This window comes from Heterocephalus glaber, unplaced genomic scaffold, assembly GCF_053883595.1.
Source record: "Heterocephalus glaber isolate CG9 unplaced genomic scaffold, H.glaber_assembly_v1.0 deba00001509, whole genome shotgun sequence".
NCBI classification, from domain to species: Eukaryota; Metazoa; Chordata; class Mammalia; order Rodentia; family Bathyergidae; genus Heterocephalus; species Heterocephalus glaber.
This window is the reverse complement of record NW_028258325.1, coordinates 481,672-498,898: the sequence shown is the minus strand read 5'-3', so window position 1 is coordinate 498,898 and position 17,227 is coordinate 481,672. Positions and strand designations below refer to the sequence as shown.

Below are 17,227 nucleotides of genomic sequence, written 5' to 3'. Positions count from 1 at the left end.
CAGGGCTTAGATCACAATAGCAAAAGCCAGAGCCAAGACCAGCAGCCCAGAGGTGCTGGAGGACAACCTTGCTGGACTGTGGCTGGCCACTCAGGGCCCACTGCTAGGGTGCTCTTGAGGGAGGGGGTGCAGACTTCAAGATGGAGCCTGGAGAGAGGTCGTGGTACCCACCAGGGATTGTTTGCCCCAGCCCCTTCCCCTCTCTCTCACTTCTTGGCCATGCAGTGAGCAGTTTTCCTGCACAAGTGCCCACCATGATGTGCTGTTTCATTACAGGACCCGTTGGCCATGAACTGAAACCTCTGGAACCGAGAGCCAGGGCAACCCTGCTCTCCAAGTTGACATGCAGGTGTTTGTTAGATTAAGGAAAAGCTGACCTTTGCAGCCTAGGGCTCCTAGCATCAGGAGCCCAGTTCTCCTCACCTGCCAAGATAGATGTAGGTGTCTATGTCTGCAGAGGGCCACCCTTCTTCTCAGAGGCACCCCTCAGCCGTCCTCACACGGCAGGGGCGGCCCCCACTGGTGCTCACATTTGGCAGCGCTCCATCTGGAGAGAGGGGGCCGGAACGTTGGTGGGCAGATCCTATCTGGAACCTGTGCCAGTCCTTGGAGGCAGCCTGTGATCAGCGAGAGCCAGGGGTTTCGGGGCCCAGGTTGGACTCGACCCCAGAGAGCATCTCTGTCGGCCAGCCAGGCATCTCAGAAGCTGCTCCGAGCCCTGGTGGAGCCTGTGTTGATGCTCATCCTCCAAGGCTGCGAGCCCTGTCCTAAGGTCCAGGCCCCAGGGGCCGCCCTCCCTGCTCACAGACCCCATTGTTCCCTCAATGCCCTGCAGGCTCAGGGGCAGTCTCCGGCTCCACCAGACCGCAGGCTGGGTGGGAGCAGTGCCCAGCCGTCCACGCTCTGTCCCAGGCTGACCCTGGGTGGCCCACCCGCCTGGCCCCTCCAGCTTCCTCTGTCACTGCGGCCGCCGCCCCGTGTTAGCTGTGCCCACTCTCAGGGGCTCGGCCTGGAAGAACCAAGGGTTGCTGGCCAGAGGCCACGGTGCGGAGCCGTGTCCCAGGCATCCTGTCTCCCACGCACAGGAGCCGTGGCCAGCCCGGAGGAAGGCCAGGGTGATGTGTGTCACCACCCGCCTGTTGAATCTGAGGGAGAGGTGCAGTCAGCCGTCACTCTGCCCCTTGAATGCACCTTCACTGCTGTCCCAGTGTTGGTGACCAGGGACTCACAGTGCTCAGAGGAGCCCATAGGCCGCCTCAGCATCTGGGTAGGGAATGGTCGCCACTTTTTTGCGTTTTTTAGGGTTGGGATTTTTAAAATCTAAAACTTAAGAGTAACGTGTAGTGACTTTCAGGTGGCTTAGAGTGCTACAGAGCCGCTCTGTTGGGGTAGTGCATGAAATGGCTAATGTCACCACCTGCAGGGCCTGACGGGGGTTGGGGGTTGGAGGCCCCTGCCTGCCCACCTGCTTCCCACAGCCCAGGCAGGGTAGGCACAGAGGTGGGCCACCTCCCCCAGCCCCACAGCCGTCTTGCAAGAGATCCCAGAGGCTTGGTTCCATGGCCATCTGGTAATGATTAGGGGTTTCTCAACAGGTATTACCTTGTTTATGGAAAATGCACGTAAGGTTCCACAGCACCTAATCTGAATCAGCTGAGCATCCACAGCGCGTGTGCAGTTAGAGGGACAAAGGCAGAACTATTCTGGGTTGCCTCCCCTTATGACCTCCCCAACCTGGCACAGGCCTGTCCTCTCCAGTAACTTAGGAGTCCTGGGCCTCTTGTGGACTCGGGGGTCATGGGCCCAGCCCAGTCCTCTTCAGTGCTGACAGGCAGGGAGCCTGGATATAACTTAGGTGTGCCAGCCCTTGGTGAGGAGGCGACAGGTCCTGCTCCTTCCTGCTCAGATATGCCACTTAGAGCAGTCTTGGTGGGCACTGAAGGATGGGTGAGCATCTTGCAGGCAGTTCTGATGTGTCTGTGGGACCTGCAGGTATGACTTGGATGCGTGTGACATTCAGGAGAAGTACCCAGATCTGTTCCAAGTGAACCTGGAGGTGGAGGTGGAGGCCAGGGACAGGCCGTGCCGGGAGGCGCCACCTTGGGAGAATGCCAGCATGAGGGGGCTGAACCCCAAGATCCTGTTTTCCAGCCGGGAGGAGCAACAGGAGATCCTGTCCAAGTTTGGTAAGGTCACAAAGGCATAACAACATGTACACTGTGCCCACCTGCAGGTGGCCTGGTTGTGGCCCCAGTTGTGGGGAAGAGCCTACGGGATACTGAACTTGCCCCTGGCTGGGGAGCACCCCACCCTGTCTCGAGCCCTGACCCTGGCACTAGGCCCAGGTTGGAGCTAGGAGGTGGCAGGAACTCCCTCCAGCCTTCCCTGAGGCTGTAGCTTAGGGCTGTAGCATCCCTCCAGCTGCACCCCACGCCATCCCTGACACCACCTCTCCAGGGAGGTCCTTGTCCTCTGGGACAGAGTAGGTCCCGTTCTCCAGAGCAAGGTGGAATTGCTTTGCAAGCACTTTGGCCCGGAGCTGCTGCTGGGGTCTTGGTGGGCCAGGCTATGATCCCCCCACCCCCAGGGGCTCAGTTTGCGAGCTGGCTGACATGGGTGAGGTGCCTAATAACCTTGAGGAAAGTGAAGCTTCGCCTGGGGACCTGTGCTCTTGGTGGTGGCCCCTGCTCAGCACAGGGGTCTCCTCAGTTCAGGGCAACCCAACAGAATAGTTCAGAGTCCCCAAGCAGGCAGGCTGCCAGGCCCTGATTTGTGTTTCTTCCTCCTCCTTATCTGAGGACGGCTCGGCATCCCCAGGAGCCGCACGCACGCCTCTGTGCTCGAGCATGTGTGTGGTGTGTGGTGTGCGCCGTGCCCCTGTCTTGGCTGTGTCTGGGGCCCAGCTCCCCTGCTGTCCCTGACTGTGGGCCTTGCCCCAGCTCATGCGCTGGCACAGCTGGCTAACGCCAGTCCTCTCCTGGCAGGGAAGCCAGAGCTGCCCCGGCAGCCGGGCTCCACGGCTCAGTATGACGCCGAGGCGGAGTCTCCGGAGGCTGAGCCCACAAACTCGGACTCGCTGCAGAGCAGCAGTACAGATGCAAACCACTTCCTCCACACGCTGGACTGGCAGGGTAGGCGCAGGGTGCGGCCCGCCCTCCACCCTCTCGTGGGTCTCTGCCCCGTGGCCACAGCACCTGTTGGGGCGGGAGGCCCTGTCTCCATGGGGTGCGGCGACTGGAGTGGTCTGCAGCCGGTGTTGGACGCCTGTGGTCCTCTTGGGCCAGCCCGTTTTCAATGGCTCATACACTGAGAATTGCTTCTGTGGTTTTAAAAAAATTGAATTAAAAAAACGGTCCACCAAGGCTATAGTGTCAGCTCCAGCCCTCCTGAGGCGTTTGTGACCAAGCCTCTGCACAGGCCCTGCCCTTGGTGCTCGGTGCAGGAGGCCAGCAGAGGGCAGCTGAGTGGGGTGTCATGTCCTCCCCGACTCGTCACCCTCACCCCCACCAGGCTCCCTGCCCTCCCTAGCCCCCCTTGGCCTACACACACCCCATCATCCCAGGGGGTTCCGCCGGCCATCCTCGAGGGGTGCTGGTTGTGTACCCGCTGGCCGAGGCTCAGAGAGTCCCCACAGAGGTACACGAACGGCCCTGGAGAGGGTAGTGCCCCTCCACTGGGGCTCAGGGAGGGTTTGAAGCAAAGCCTGGAACCTGCTGGAGGCACTGGGGCGGCCATGGGGCCCGGCCTCAGGACACACACCTCGGGACACGCACCTCGTCTGCCTCAGAACAGCCTCCAGGTGGGAGTGGGGACCCTGTTGAGGCTGCAGCCCAAGGCAGCCAACCCGTGTGTCACCCTGTCCTAGTCTCGCCTGGCCATACCAGCCTGTGGCGCTGTTGACCTGCCGTCTCTTCTTTTTACAGAAGAGAAAAAAGCAGAGACTGTTGTGGAAGGGTCTTCTAAGCAGAGCCAGGCTGTCCTGGTCGCAGACAGAGACGGCAGTGAAACGTCGGATGAAGAGGCGTCCCCGTTCCCCGGTGGAGACCGCCAGCCTGGCGTCAGTGAGGACCCGCCAGGCCCCATGGCAGGCACCCAGCACCAAGACCTGATCCTCGATGCAGCCACGCCAGCCTTTCCTCAGGAGGCCAGACTGAAGGACGATGGTGTGGACCTCCTCGGGCTGCACTCCCAGGCCAGCCCAGTACCAGCGGCCTCTGCAGAGACCTGCAGGGCCCCCTCCAGCAACACTGACCTGCTCAGCTGTCTCCTGGGGCCACCCAACGACCTGCTGGGCGGCGAGGCCCCCCTGCTCCTGGCAAGCCCGGAGCTGCCTCTGAGTGCTCAGAGCACCCCACAAGGAGCGCCCCCTGCCACGGGTATGGCCCATTCCCCAGGTGAATGCAGCCGGGCTCCCGGGCAAAGGAGCCATCTGGGAGGAGCCGCCAGTGGCTGCGGGGTGCCAGCCCCTGCTCGCTCCCACCCATGCCCACCCAGTCACCCCTGGCTGCCGGCTCTTTCGTTGGGGCCTGGCAGCATCTGCTACATGGTCGTTTCAAGCTGCTGGATGTTGGAGGGCAGGTGTCTGGGCCCCACCTGTGGACAGCAGTGCCCAGGGGAAGCAGCCAGCAGTCTGGGCCCAGGGCAGTGGCTCTGGCTGTGCTTGCAGAGCACCAGGTGCCCCTTGTCAGCACCCGGGTCTGTCTGCTGTCTCCACAGATGACCCATTCGACCCGCTCCTGCTGGCTCCCGACGCCAAACCCCAGCCCTGTTCCCAGCCTGACCTCTTTGGCGAGTTCCTGCATGCGGACCCTGTGGCAGCCCCAGCGCCCTTCCCCTACACCAACAGTGCCCCACCGCCATCCTGCACTGCCTTCCTGCCCTTGGGTGAGTGTTTACGGCAGCCTGCACTCCAGAAGCCATAGTTGCCATGTTGGTTGGGACTTAGCGTTTCACGCAGTGCCTTCCAGCTCCAGGGTGCCAACCAGGCACTCAGAAGGTCAGGACACTGACTTCCACAGGTTTTTCTCAGGCCCAGAACTGTAGCCATGAGAGGCCAGCTTCCTTTGCCTGAAGCATTTGTGGGCGAGGATGCCAGGAGGGGGGAGACTGGCTCAGAGCAGGGCTTAGGAAGCTGAGGCTGGGGAGAGGCAGCAGGAGGCCTGAAGCCTGTCGTGCTGGGGGGAGAAAACCAAGCCCTGGGACAGCGGTGTGGTTCCCAGAGGAGGCCCAGCTGTCACCAGTGTGGCCCTGGCAAGGGTGGTTGTCCTCCAGAGCAGGAGCAGCCTGTCTGGTGGGCTCGGGGTGAGGGCCAACTGCCGAGGACAGGACGGGCTGCACACCCTGGGGTGCACTGGGGGCACCCATGGAGCTTGAGAGCCATGGGAAGGAGGTCCTGGGGCTCTGCGTGGCTGCACAGGGCTCCACTCAGGCAGCACGCCAGGTGTCATTCCTGTGACTGCCCCGTGAGGTTCCCTGCCGGCACCTGCAGTCCTACCGGTCAGCTCGGCCACGTGCTGCATCCTCACTACCCATCAGGCAGTGCCAGCAGTTGGAGAGGGCAGAGTCCACCTCCACTCTGACTGCCAGCCTGAAGCATGCAGGTCGTCAGCCACCAGGTGCCTGAGTGTAGCTGCTCGCCAGCACAGCTCCCTGTGGGCCCCCTGGGCCGTGTGCTCCCTCTCAGCCTCCTGCTCACACAGGACGGGGGTGAGCAGCGGCGAGTGGGGCCTGCAGAGACCACAGTCGTGCTTTCTGTGCCACCTCTTCCAGGAGACCTGCCAGCGGAGCCTGGCCAGGTGACGGCCTCTTCCAGCCACCTGGACCTGCTGGGGGGATGGGATGCCTGGGCCGAGGCTGCTGTGCCCGGACCTGCCTCGGGAGGTAGGACGCACGCCCAGCCATGGCTCACACGAGTGGTGGTGCCCTGCTCCCCGAGGAGCCGCCTGCCTCCCTGCGTGCTGCTCGCCTTGCGGTGCACTTGGCAGGCCCAGGGTCCTCGCAGCACGTTCCCGATGGCAGCGTGGCTGTGGTGCTGCAGCCCTTCTCTCCCCAGGGCGAATGAATGTCTCGGAAGCCTCGCACTCCCATCCTGTCGGCACCTGAAGGCCTAAGGTGCCTTCCGGTGCTGTGTGCGCTGAGGGCTGCATGCACAGTGCCCTCCAGCCCCTCAGCACGCTGGCTGCTTTCCCCTAACCCCTTCCCCTAGGGCGTGCTGGTCAGCTCTCTCCCAGCAGTCGCTGAGCAGTCCCTGCCCTCAGTTTCTCATGCAGTTCGATGAGGATTTTAGACGTCTTACCAATTTAATAGGCTGCTGGTGCTTTTGATTAGCATTTCTTCATTACAAATCAAATTGACTTTTATTTCATAGGTTTCTAGGTACTTGCATTTCTTTTGAAAATTACTTCACTGTTTTTTGCTCCCTTTTCACATGGGGTATTCTGGTTTTTCTTACCGATTTGTGAAACCTCTCTGCCTGTGAATAATCATCCTTTTTTTTTTTAATGGAGCTACATCCCCATCCCTTTTTAGTTTTTATTTTGAGACAGGGTCTTGTTAAGCATCTGAGTTGTTCAGGCAGGGCTTGAACGTGTGACCCCCCTGCCTCAGCCCCCCAGAGTGCTGGGATCACCGGCATGCGCCCCCACACCTGGGTGAATAGCCATCGTTGTTACTGACTGCATAATATTTCGCCAAGGACCAGTGCGACTTAAGATGTTCTCATATTGACACTATTTTAAGGCACGTCACGGATCCTCGCTTTTTAGATGGCTCCCAGCAGTGGTGCCACGCTGTTGGAGTGACATGGACGTTTAGCAGTCCAGTGTGGGCACACTCATCTGCCGGTGCTCCCCGAGGGCCCTGGAGGATTTTCCTCCTGTCTGACGCCCTCCACCCTTCTTCAGGGCCTCTCTTCCCTCCCGGAGCTCAGCCAGTCCCTGCTGGCCCCCAGCCCAGCCAGACCAAGTCTCAGAGCCTGGACCCATTTGCCGACCTTGGTGACCTCCGTGGCCTCAGCTCCAGCCTCCCAGGTAAGGTGAGGGCAGGCCCCAAGCGCCTGAGGGCTGTGTCTGCCGCCTTCGGCTGCCAGGTGTCTTTGGTGCACTTTGTTTTTGAGACAGAGTCTCGATATGTAGCTCAGGCTGCCCTCTAATTCACAGCGATCCTCCTGCCTCAGCCTCCCAAAGTGCTGGGGTCACAGTATGCACCACCTTGCCTGGCACTCTCAACCTCGACTGTTGGCCGGCATGTGGAGCCCCAGGCTGGTGACCGGGGGGCGAGTCCCATCTGGCCGGGTGGCTGCCATCCTCTGTGGCAGCCGGTGGCTGTGAGGTGGCCTCCTGTGGCATGCTGGGTACCGACACGCTATCGCGAGTTCCCCGGCGGCCCTGGTCTCCCTGCCCTGTGCATCCTGGGCAGCAGCGTGGAGTCCGGCGCCGGCCTCAGTTCATGCCCCCTCACCCCCTGGTGTTACCCTGCTGCTGTTCTGTTGTCCCGTCCCAGCACTCTGCCCTCTCAGTGCTTTGTTTTTTAAAAAGCGGTGTGCTGTTCTGAGGTCTCCCGCCCCTCGGGCCTGAGCACGGGCTTCTGCTTCCACCCAGCGTGGTGCTCTCCCTCCGGGGCTGCAGGTGGTGCGGACATGAGGAGAGGACAGGCGAGGTGCTGAGGACTGGGAGGCCTGTGCTGGAGGGAGCCCGAGCGGCCCCCTTGGGCCCGAGAGGCTGAGATGGCCAAGTGAAGCAGCAGCGCTGGTCCCCCCCCACCGCCTGTGCGGCTCCCCCAGACCTGAAGTCGCAGTGCCCTCTGGCCCGTGACAGCCAGGCTGGAGCTGGAGATCGGGGACAGCAGGGAACAGAGCCATGTCACACTGGGACAAAGCAGCCCTTGCAGAGGACACTCACTCGGGTCAGAGGGACCAGCGGACAGAGCAAGACAAGGGACAAGCAGCAGCACAGCTGAGCTGCCCTGGAGGGGACGCACGAAGTGTCTCACTAGCAGCACGAGCTCCCACCTGGAAAGTCTGAAAAAGAAATGCAAGACAAACCCAAAGCAAATAAAAGGAAAAGAATAATTTTATTTTTTTGGTACCGGGGATCGAACTTGGGTCCTTGCGCTTGTGCAGCAGGCGGCGAAACCACTGAGTAAATTCCCGGCCCGCGAAAAGAATAATTTTAAAAAGCTGAAAACCTTTGTTCTTTGGAAGAATGGATAGAATTTAGAAACCTCTGCTAAGACCAGCAGCAACCGAAAGAGTCTTCATCGCCGTGCCCCGCGCAGAGCCCCGCAAGCCAGCAGTGAGAGGGGCTCCCTGCGCCGGGAGCAAAGGAGGCAGGGCGCCTCGCAGGCAGGAGTGGCGGACATGCCTCGCGCCCCACTTCTGTGCACCAGGAGCCCCAGCTGCCAGGAAAACACAGCAGAAAGCAGCCCAGGAGGCTGTTTGAGAGACAGGGAGCCCCGGGTCCTGCAACGGCAACACCCAGCGCCAGGAGGTCTGGGGTGTACATGACACGGCCACTCTTGGTCAGCTTCTTGCAAAGCTGAACTGGAACTAGCACGCCTCCCTGCCAGTGACCCAGAGAAATCCATGGCGGCCCTCCCAGAGAGCTGTCCCTGCCAGTGGCAGCAGGGTGTGTGAGGTATCCTCCCACGCCAGGAAGCTCCCTCACCGTCAACAGCTGACTGATCGTTGGGGATGCAAAGGTCCAGGGTTGGTTTCATTTCTAGAGTGTTCTGAGTGTGATGCAACTGTCGAGGCCCAGGCTCCTGTTGGCAGCCACGGTGCTGCCAGGATCTGCACTGTGGTGGAACGTGCAGACCACACACTGGGGCCATGTGCACGGGGGTTGGCAGAGGCCGCCCTGGGGATGCTGGGTGCAGGGGCTCAGGACCTCGAGGCTTCTGTGATTCTAATTATTTTACAAAAGTTAAAGCATCAGGTATATGTTTGAGGGGCTCGGTCTGCTCCATGTGGTGGGAATGCTGGCCCCCAGCCCCTGTGGACGGGGCGTGGGGCCATCCCGTTGTCTGCCCTTCACGTGTATGAGTGGAGCAGGCCAGCTCAAGTGTCCGTGTGTTCCCAGGCTCAGGAGCAGTCACCCCATCTGCACAGCCGCTGTGTGATGTGTGGCCTGAGTGTGATGTGGTCTCCTCCTCAGGCCCAGCTGCTGGACCCCCACCCGGGGGCTTTGTTCCCAAAACAGCCCCTTCACCCAAAGGCGGCAGCTCCTGGCAGACGAATCGGCCGGCCCAGGGTACCTCGTGGCCCCCCCAGATCAAGGTGCCCCCCAAAACCGGTGCACCACAGAGGCCAAACTATGCCATGAGCTTCAGCGTGATCGGGGACCGGGAGGACAGGGGGGCCCGCGTGGCCAGCTTTGGTGAGTGCCGCCCGTCTGTGAGGTGTGCAGGCTCACCGTGGGGCCCACAGTGGGAACTCGGTCTGTCTGCCAGCATCTTCCCTGGCTGCCTGCAGTCCTCCTCCTCCCAGCGTCAGTTTCTCTCCTGGGCTTGGCAGAGGGCATTTGGGGCCACAGTCTCCTCCTGTCCCTTTTCTATGGAGGCCCCAGGTCAGGGTCCTGTCCTGGAGCAGGTGAGACTGGGCAGAACAGGACGGGCCAGTGTCCCTGCAAAGCTCCTGTTCTCTTCCAGCCCCAAAGCCAAAGGTCTCAGAGAACGACTTTGAAGATCTGTTGCCCAACCAAGGCTTCTCCAAGTCTGACAAGAGGGGCCCAAAGACCATGGCAGAGATGAGGAAGCAGGACCTCGCCCGAGACACGGACCCCCTCAAGCTGAAGGTGGGCAGACTGGGGCTGGCACCCAGCATGTGAGACCTTTGCCCAGAGCAGGCAGGACGGGGCTGGGTCAGATTTGCACCCCTCTCATGTAGAAGATCCACGTCCGCGCACCAGTGGGACAGCAGTGCCACCTCAGGCTTCTCTCCCGACCTGCGACCTCCTGTGTGGGTTGACAGACGCAGCGTGGCCCCGCAGTCGGTGTCCTGACTGAGGGGCGTCCTCATGTGTGGGTTTGGGTGGTGCTGGGTAGCAGGGTGCGAGTTCTGACCGGCCGGGTAACCCACTCGTCCCCCTGGGCCCTGAGCCCTTGGCTGGGACGGCTGTGCTGAGGAGCCAGGGTTTGTGTCCTGTGAGTGTCTGGTGAAGACGGGTCCTGGTGACGGCACAGCTCATCCCAGGACGCTGCAGCTTGCACCTGCCTGTGTGGTGTTAGGGCCCCGGGGCAGGAGTGGGCCGTTGAGATGGGACCCTGCTGGGTGGGAGGGGTGGGACGTGTGTGGAGGCCCCACGGAGCTGCCACAGAACCTGCCCCCGGGGCCCAAGAGTGGTGGCTGCTGCCTCAATTTTCTCCAGCTGGAGGGAGGACAGTGCCCCGTGCGTGGGGGCTCAGAGTGCAGTGTCTCCCCCAGCTCCTGGACTGGATTGAGGGCAAGGAGAGGAACATCCGCGCACTGCTGTCCACGCTGCACACGGTGCTGTGGGCCGGGGAGCACCGCTGGACGCCCGTGAGCATGGCCGACCTGGTGACGCCGGGCCAGGTGAAGAGGCAGTACCGCCGCGCGGTGCTGGTCGTGCACCCGGACAAGGTGAGCAGCCGCGGCGGGGGGGGGGGGGGGGGCAGGTGGGAGGGGCTGGGCAGGGCGAGCCAGGCGGGTGTTCGCTACCTCTTGTCACCCGCAGGCCACAGGGCAGCCCTACGAGCAATACGCCAAGATGATCTTCATGGAGCTCAGTGACGCCTGGTCAGAGTTTGAGAACCAGGGCTCGCGGCCCCTCTTCTGAGGCCCTGGGGCAGCTTGCAGGTGCTCACACGGCCAAGGTGGGGGTCCTGGCAGAGGCTCCCGGGGCGCCTGGCGTGACCCTGCTGCTGCAGCCCGAGCAGCCCAGGCCCCAGCCCCCCGCGGCCCTGTCCCTGCGTGTCCTGCACAGATGCCCTCCCGCAGCGCAGGACGGAAAACATTCCAAAGCTGATGTTCGTTCCTTTTTTTTTCTTGTCCCAGAGGAACAGTGTAGATTTATGCTCCTCCCACAATTGTCGCACTTCGTGATTCTTTCCATGTCTGGTGGCTGTCACCTCTCCAGCACGCTGTCGACTGCGTGTTGTGCTGTCGCTTCCCAGGCTGGAGTGTCCCGCTTTGTAATCAGTCTGATGATCGTCTGTACATAATTAAACTTTTTCTGACGACGCTGTGGTCTCCAGCCTGGCAGGGGCCTCGCCAGGCCATCATCTGTTTCCCCCTAGCCTCTCACCCGCCACTGGACCGTTGGATCTGGACCCTGACCTGCAGCTGGGGCAGACACCAGCGTGGCCAGTGGTGGCCCTGTCCTTGTGTCTGAGCACTGCGATGAAGGATCCAGAGACGAAGCAGAAGGGAGCCTGGGCCAGGGCAGCCCCTCTGCCCAGCCTTACCCACCTTCCTTGGTGTCGCTCCTCGCTGTCTGCCCAAGTTCAGGATCTACCTCCCGCCCGCCATGGGCTGCAGAGTTGGAGCTTGAGTCACTGCCTGGACACCTGCTCTGCTGGCCACGTCTGAGCCCACCCAGGCCGTCGGTGTGGTCCTGGAGGTCACGGGGAGCATGGGGAGGGCTTTGGGTGCCCGGGTGCTGCCCCAGGGCGTAGTGTCTGAGGTTCATTCTCATGGTACCGTGAGACTGAGGAGAGGCAGGCAGGTCCAGGTCACGCAGTGCTGGTGGCAGCAACAGCAGAGGACCCTGCAGTGGGTGTCAGGAGGAAGCGAGCATCCACTGGTCAGGACAAAGTGACTCCGTCTTAAGTCTTAAGATGCACCAGTCGGGCTCTTTCTTGGCCCTGGGTCTGGGCTTAAAGCCCCGCACAGGGCTCTGAGGGTTTAGTCCATTTGTAGTTCGCTGGGAAACCATGCAGGGGACCCTGCCTTGTCACTCAGGGCTGTCACTGAGCTCCAGGCCTTCAAGGCCTAGTTGCACCACCGCAGGCTGCCAGGTCCTGCACGGTGGGCTGGGCTTTTGGGTTTTGTTGCTCCGGAGATTAAACTCCCTCATTATCAGCAATTCTCATGGCTGTGGGCAGTGCATCCCTGCACAGCTTTTAGGACCATGCCCTTGGGGCATTGCAGTGTCCTATGTGTTTGGGGGCCCTGATGTCCCCTTGCCAGCTGGCCACCTGCCACCACCCTGCCTGGAGCCCCCACGCTGGTGTCTGAGGCCCTGAGCCATCCCCATGTGGCCTCTTTCTCCAGAACGTGAGTCATGGAGTCCAGCCAGGTGCCCTGTGGACCGGCACAATACTGCTGCCCAGGCCTGGCCTTCCTGGGGTCTGCGTCAGCTGCCTGTGTGGGGGCCAGAGAGGAGAGTGTGTCGGGAACCAGTAGCATGAGCTCTTGGGGAAGGCTGTGCCCAGAAGTGCTCTGGGACCCGAGAATGGGGATGGGACCAGGAACCCCAGGGCTGCCTGTGGGACCTGCTGAGATGTAGGGAGAGGGCCTTAGGCCACTAGAGGGCAGCATGGGGTTGGGCTCTGCTCAGCCTGTGGCCTGGGCAGCGGGGGCCCCAGAGTCACCACCAGGAAGAGCAGGACACCGGAAGGCTCCCAGTGGTGTCCTTGGAGCCTGGAGGTTTCTGCACCCTGTGCCTGGACACCCCTGGTGGCCCTGGCCATGCAGCCACCTGAGACACTCAGAGCCCCTGGCCCAACAGGCCCCTGTGCAGCAGCCTGATTCTGTCACTGGCACCCGGAAGAGCGACTCACATTTGTTATGCATGGCCACTATTTTTAGTGTTCAGCTCTTTTAAAGAATAATGAGCAACCTAAATAGGTGCTGAGACTCACATCAGAGTCATCTGGATCCGGCGCCAGCCCAGCAGGGCCCACAGTGCTGGGGAGGGCAGCACCGAGCCCAGACCTGCAGCAAAGGCTGCGGCCTGGGGGTCTCTGGGGCCCACTGGGGCCCACTGGGACTGGGGTGTTGCCAGGACCCCTGGAGCTGAGGCAGGCGAGGTCAGCCTTGGGCATGGCTGACAGGCTGGCATCCTCCCCTTCACTGCTGTCCCTTCTTGTGCCTTGGGACCCCTGGCTAGGTGTGTCAGGCGGAACAGGAGGGGTGGGTCCTGGCTGCAGGGTGGGACCAACATCCAGGGAGAATCGAGGCCCAGCCTCCCACCGTCAGTCTCTTCTCCCCGCTGTCATCGTGGACAGAGTCACGTCACACCCCAGGCCACAGTCATGCCCGCCAGGGCTGCCTGAGCTGTGCCTGGCCCTGTTCTCAGGACACAGGCCTGTCCAGCGAGGTTCGGCATACAGTGGACATCCACACACAGGAACCAGGAGGACTTGATGGCGCTGCCTCCGCAGAGCACATGGTCGACACAGATGGCTGATGTCCTTAGGTGGGGACCCGCAGCACCACGCCCACTCCCAGGACCCACGAGAGGCCAGCCAGCGATGTCATCTGGGGGGACCCAGGCCCACACTCACTGCTGCACCCACCTCAGAAAAGCATGGCTCTTCCTACAAGTGAAACCTGGATTTCCTGCATGGCTGTCCCCCATTGATGTTTGCCAAGAGCAGTCACCACGCGATGCGCAGATGTCCACAGCTCAAGGCCACTCGTGTGGATTGACCCCATGGGCACCAGCTGGGTGGTGCCACACAGCAGCAGAGGAGAGCCGGCGGGTTAATCGCAGGCCTTGCTCAGTGGAGGAAGCCACGCTGAGAGGAAGGGGTGTCTGGAAGTGTGAGCTAGTGCCCAGGACAGGTAGTGGCAGTGTCTCCCTGGACCCAGCTCAGGCAGAGCCCTGGGCACCTAGAGGCTGCCTGTGCTGCACTGCTCACTGGGCCCCTGCGTAGCCCTGGCAGGGCAGCCGGGACCCCGGGACAGGGGGAAGAGCCAGGCACAGGCATTGGGGTTCTGGGAAGGTATCTGAGGGCGTGTCCTGCTGCTCCGGGCTGGTGGGACCCCTGAGGGAGGGGCGGGGCGCCTCCCCCCCCCCCCCCCGTGTCTAGCCCCAGACCCCACTGCACACACCCTGCCCTTGCTGGCACCTGGCACACAGCTGTGAGGCAGTCGGCTACAGAGCTCTGGTCAACGACCTGCCACCGGCTCCCACACTCACTCCTGGGGCAACCTGGGGCCCCAGCACTCCACCATGCATGACTGAGTGAGAGGAACTCCCTGGCTTGAGGTAAGAACCCTACTCCTCACTGCAGCCTTGCTGGGACTTTGGGACTTGGCTTCCCTAGGTGTGAGCTGCCCCAGGTCCTGTGCAGGACTCAGAGAAAACATGTCAGCTTGCTGAGGGGGAGCCACTGAGCTGCAGTTCAGGAGCTGGAAGGGCAGGCCAGTGTCCCGGACCCACATCAGGGAGTCTGCTTTGCCCTTGGCCAGGCACTGAGGATGCACCACTGGGCTCCACATCCATTCAACATTCACTCAACAAACACTGATTGGCCTCTCACAAGAGCCCGTCCTCACAGCTCGCTTGTGCAGGAGGACACTGAACAGCAGGAGAGTGGCCGGGGCTCCATCCAGGAGCAAGGGGGAGCTCAGGGGCACAGCACAGGTCTCAACTGCTCTGGGGTCCCTGACTGCCAAGCAAAAGAATGACCAGAAGCTGAATCCAAGAGAGCCTGGCCTCTGGAGTGAGGTCCAGCTGCCATGGGGGCGACTAGGCCAGGCCAGGCTCCCTGTTCAGGGCCCTTCCCGCCTCCCAGAGGATGCGCACAAGTGAGGCCACAGGCCCCAGCCCTGCTTCCCGCCCCACATGCACCCCCAGCTCAGTCCCAGCCTGGGTGCCAGGCTGGGCCCTAGCCGGGCCGTCTCCCTGGAAGTGGGAAGCTGGAGGGAGTGCAGGAGCCCTGCCCTGGCCCACACCCTGGCAGTGTCAGGCTCCGCCCTGCCCCATCCAGCAGCTCCTCAGACTTCTGGCCCCTCGCCCTGGCCGCACCCCGAGTCTTCCTGGACCAAGCAGGGGGTTCCCTGTGGCCAGCCCCACCCACAGAGCTTCCACACCTGCTCGGTTCTGAAATACTGGGGTCTCTGTGAGGAGGGGGCCCAGCCTGACCCCTTTTTACGGCTGCTGAACACTCCCCACCTGCCCAAGGGTGTGCTGTAAACGCCCATAGCTGAGACTTCAGACTTCACCCCCAAACTTGATGGAGCAACAGAGGGACAACTTACTTCTCATGCCACCAGAAATAACAAAATATGTACAGCAGGGCCGGGGATGTAGCTTAGTGGTTTCACCGCCTGCCTCGCAAGTGCAAGGTCCCAAGTTCGATCCCCGGTACCAAAAAAAAAAAAAAGAAAGGAGCAAACACGGGGAGTGTGGTGGAGTGGCCAGAGGTCAGAGTTCAGGGGTCAGAGGCGGAACCCAGACAGGAAAGACCCAGAAACCTTCCCAGTGTCCCTAGATGTTGCTAAGTATGGAGACGCGTGTGCACGTGTGTGTGCTTGTGCATTTGTGTGTGACAGGAACCATGACACCCTGGGACAAAAAGAGTGGAAATGAGTATGTGGGTAAAGGACAAAGGGTCTTTTTCTCATTTTAAAATTTTATGTTTAAAGTAATTGCTAAAGCTAGAACAATACCTGTGTGTGGTAGAATTTGTGACATGCACAGAAGTAGAATATCACAAGCATCTTCCTTTGCACAGAAGGTGGGACATCACCTGATGGTTGGCAGAGATGAGGTAACGCTGCATACTACAAACCCTGGCAGAGTCTTTAAAAAACAAAAAGATGTCACTAAAAATGGAATAAAACTATAGAATCCTGTAAAGTCATCTAATCCAAAAGAAATCAAGAAAAAAAGGAACAAGGAATAAATGGAAGAAATTAAAAATATACAAGTTCAGTTAAAATGTAAGAATATCAACTAAAAGGAAGAGATTTTCAGAATAGACGAAGAGCGATGTCCAGCTATTACACTGTATATGAACCCGTCATAAATATGAAGACAGGATGGAGTGACATACCACACGTTAGTCATGGTTAAATCAGAGTGGCCTTATTAATATCACAAAGTAGACTTAAAAACATAATATTGGCAGAGAAAGAAGCATTGCACAGCGATGCAGGGTCAAATGTATCAGGAAAACATAACATTCCTAAATATGTATGTTCTTTGAAATATGTGAAGCAAAAACTGACAAAGCTTTTAAGGCTTTACAGAGAAATACATTGCCGAAGACTGCTGCAGTCAGGTTCCAGTCCCCGCCTGCCCAGTATGGGACGCAGGCCTGAGAAAAAGAAAACGCTAAGAGACAGGACTGAGAGAGAAAGCGGGGGCCGGGGGACCAATGCGGGTGCAACCGACAAAGGCCCTGGCCAGTCCCAGGCGCTGACTTATTGGCAATCAATTGGGTAAAGGTGAGCTGTGTGCAGTTTCTATAGAAATTGATGTAAACAAGGCTCATAAAGGATAAGACAAAGCATTCTCAAATTAGGAACAGAATAGACAAAATATATGATTGTAATTGGAACATTGTCCTAGTCTGAAGATTTTAGTTGTGGGAATGGAATTTGGGTGTGAGTTACTCTGACCTCAGCACGTAGGTTTTGGCCAGACTCACTTCTATAAACAAGCCAGTTGTGCGGTTCACTCTTCACAGTGAGTTTTGGGCATAATCAGTATTACAGTCCTCTGCAATACATAAATCAACCGTTGTAATTGGCTACCTCTATACCCCTTTTGCAGTAATTAATAGAACAAGTAGATAGAAAATTAATAAGAACATAAAAACCTGAACAGCAAACTGACCTAATTAGATGTTTGTTGGGTTTTCTTGTTTTGTTTTGGTTTTGTTTTTTTGGTACCGGGGGTAGAACTCAGGTCCTTGCGCTTGTGAGGCAGGCGGCAGAACCACTGAGCTAAATCCCCGGCCCCCTAATAGATATTTATACACAATTTCAGCAAAAGACTGAAGATGTCACATTCTTTTTCAGGTGAATATGGAACAGTCACTAGAGTAGACCATAAGTCTCAACCAATTATAAAAGATTGAAATACTACAGAATATGTTCTCTAATCAGAACAGAATTAGAGCTTAGTTGCAGAAAAAATACCTAATCATCACCCCCTTGATACTTCAAAATTAAATAACAGGGGCTGGGGGATTTAGCTCAGTGGTTCCACCACCTGCCTCGCAAGCGCAAGGTCCTGAGTTCAATCCCTGGTACCAAAAAAAAAAAAAAAATCCAAAATTAAATAACGAACTTCTAAAATAACCCAGGGGTCAA

The 17,227-nt window shown here is 59.3% G+C and overlaps 1 protein-coding gene across 12 annotated transcripts in view; it reads left to right on the top strand.

Annotated features, from left to right (window-relative positions):
* The window catches only part of Gak (cyclin G associated kinase), a 42,745-nt gene extending 31,549 nt beyond the window's left edge, over positions 1-11,196 (top strand). For 3 of the 12 annotated variants that reach the window (XM_021260450.2, XM_004847479.3, XM_021260452.2), the window contains 10 exons: positions 1,993-2,186; positions 2,985-3,131; positions 3,924-4,376; positions 4,717-4,884; positions 5,770-5,880; positions 6,903-7,028; positions 9,153-9,374; positions 9,646-9,791; positions 10,421-10,597; positions 10,692-11,196. In XM_021260450.2, the coding sequence (XP_021116109.1) occupies positions 1,993-2,186; positions 2,985-3,131; positions 3,924-4,376; positions 4,717-4,884; positions 5,770-5,880; positions 6,903-7,028; positions 9,153-9,374; positions 9,646-9,791; positions 10,421-10,597; positions 10,692-10,793 (1,846 nt within the window). In that variant the 3' untranslated portion in view covers positions 10,794-11,196. The remainder of the gene's footprint in view (positions 1-1,992; positions 2,187-2,984; positions 3,132-3,923; positions 4,377-4,716; positions 4,885-5,769; positions 5,881-6,902; positions 7,029-9,152; positions 9,375-9,645; positions 9,792-10,420; positions 10,598-10,691) is intronic. The other 9 variants (XM_004847481.3, XM_004847480.3, XR_015441229.1 and 6 more) reach the window with 9 other exon arrangements.
* The last annotated feature ends 6,031 nt before the right edge of the window (positions 11,197-17,227 follow it).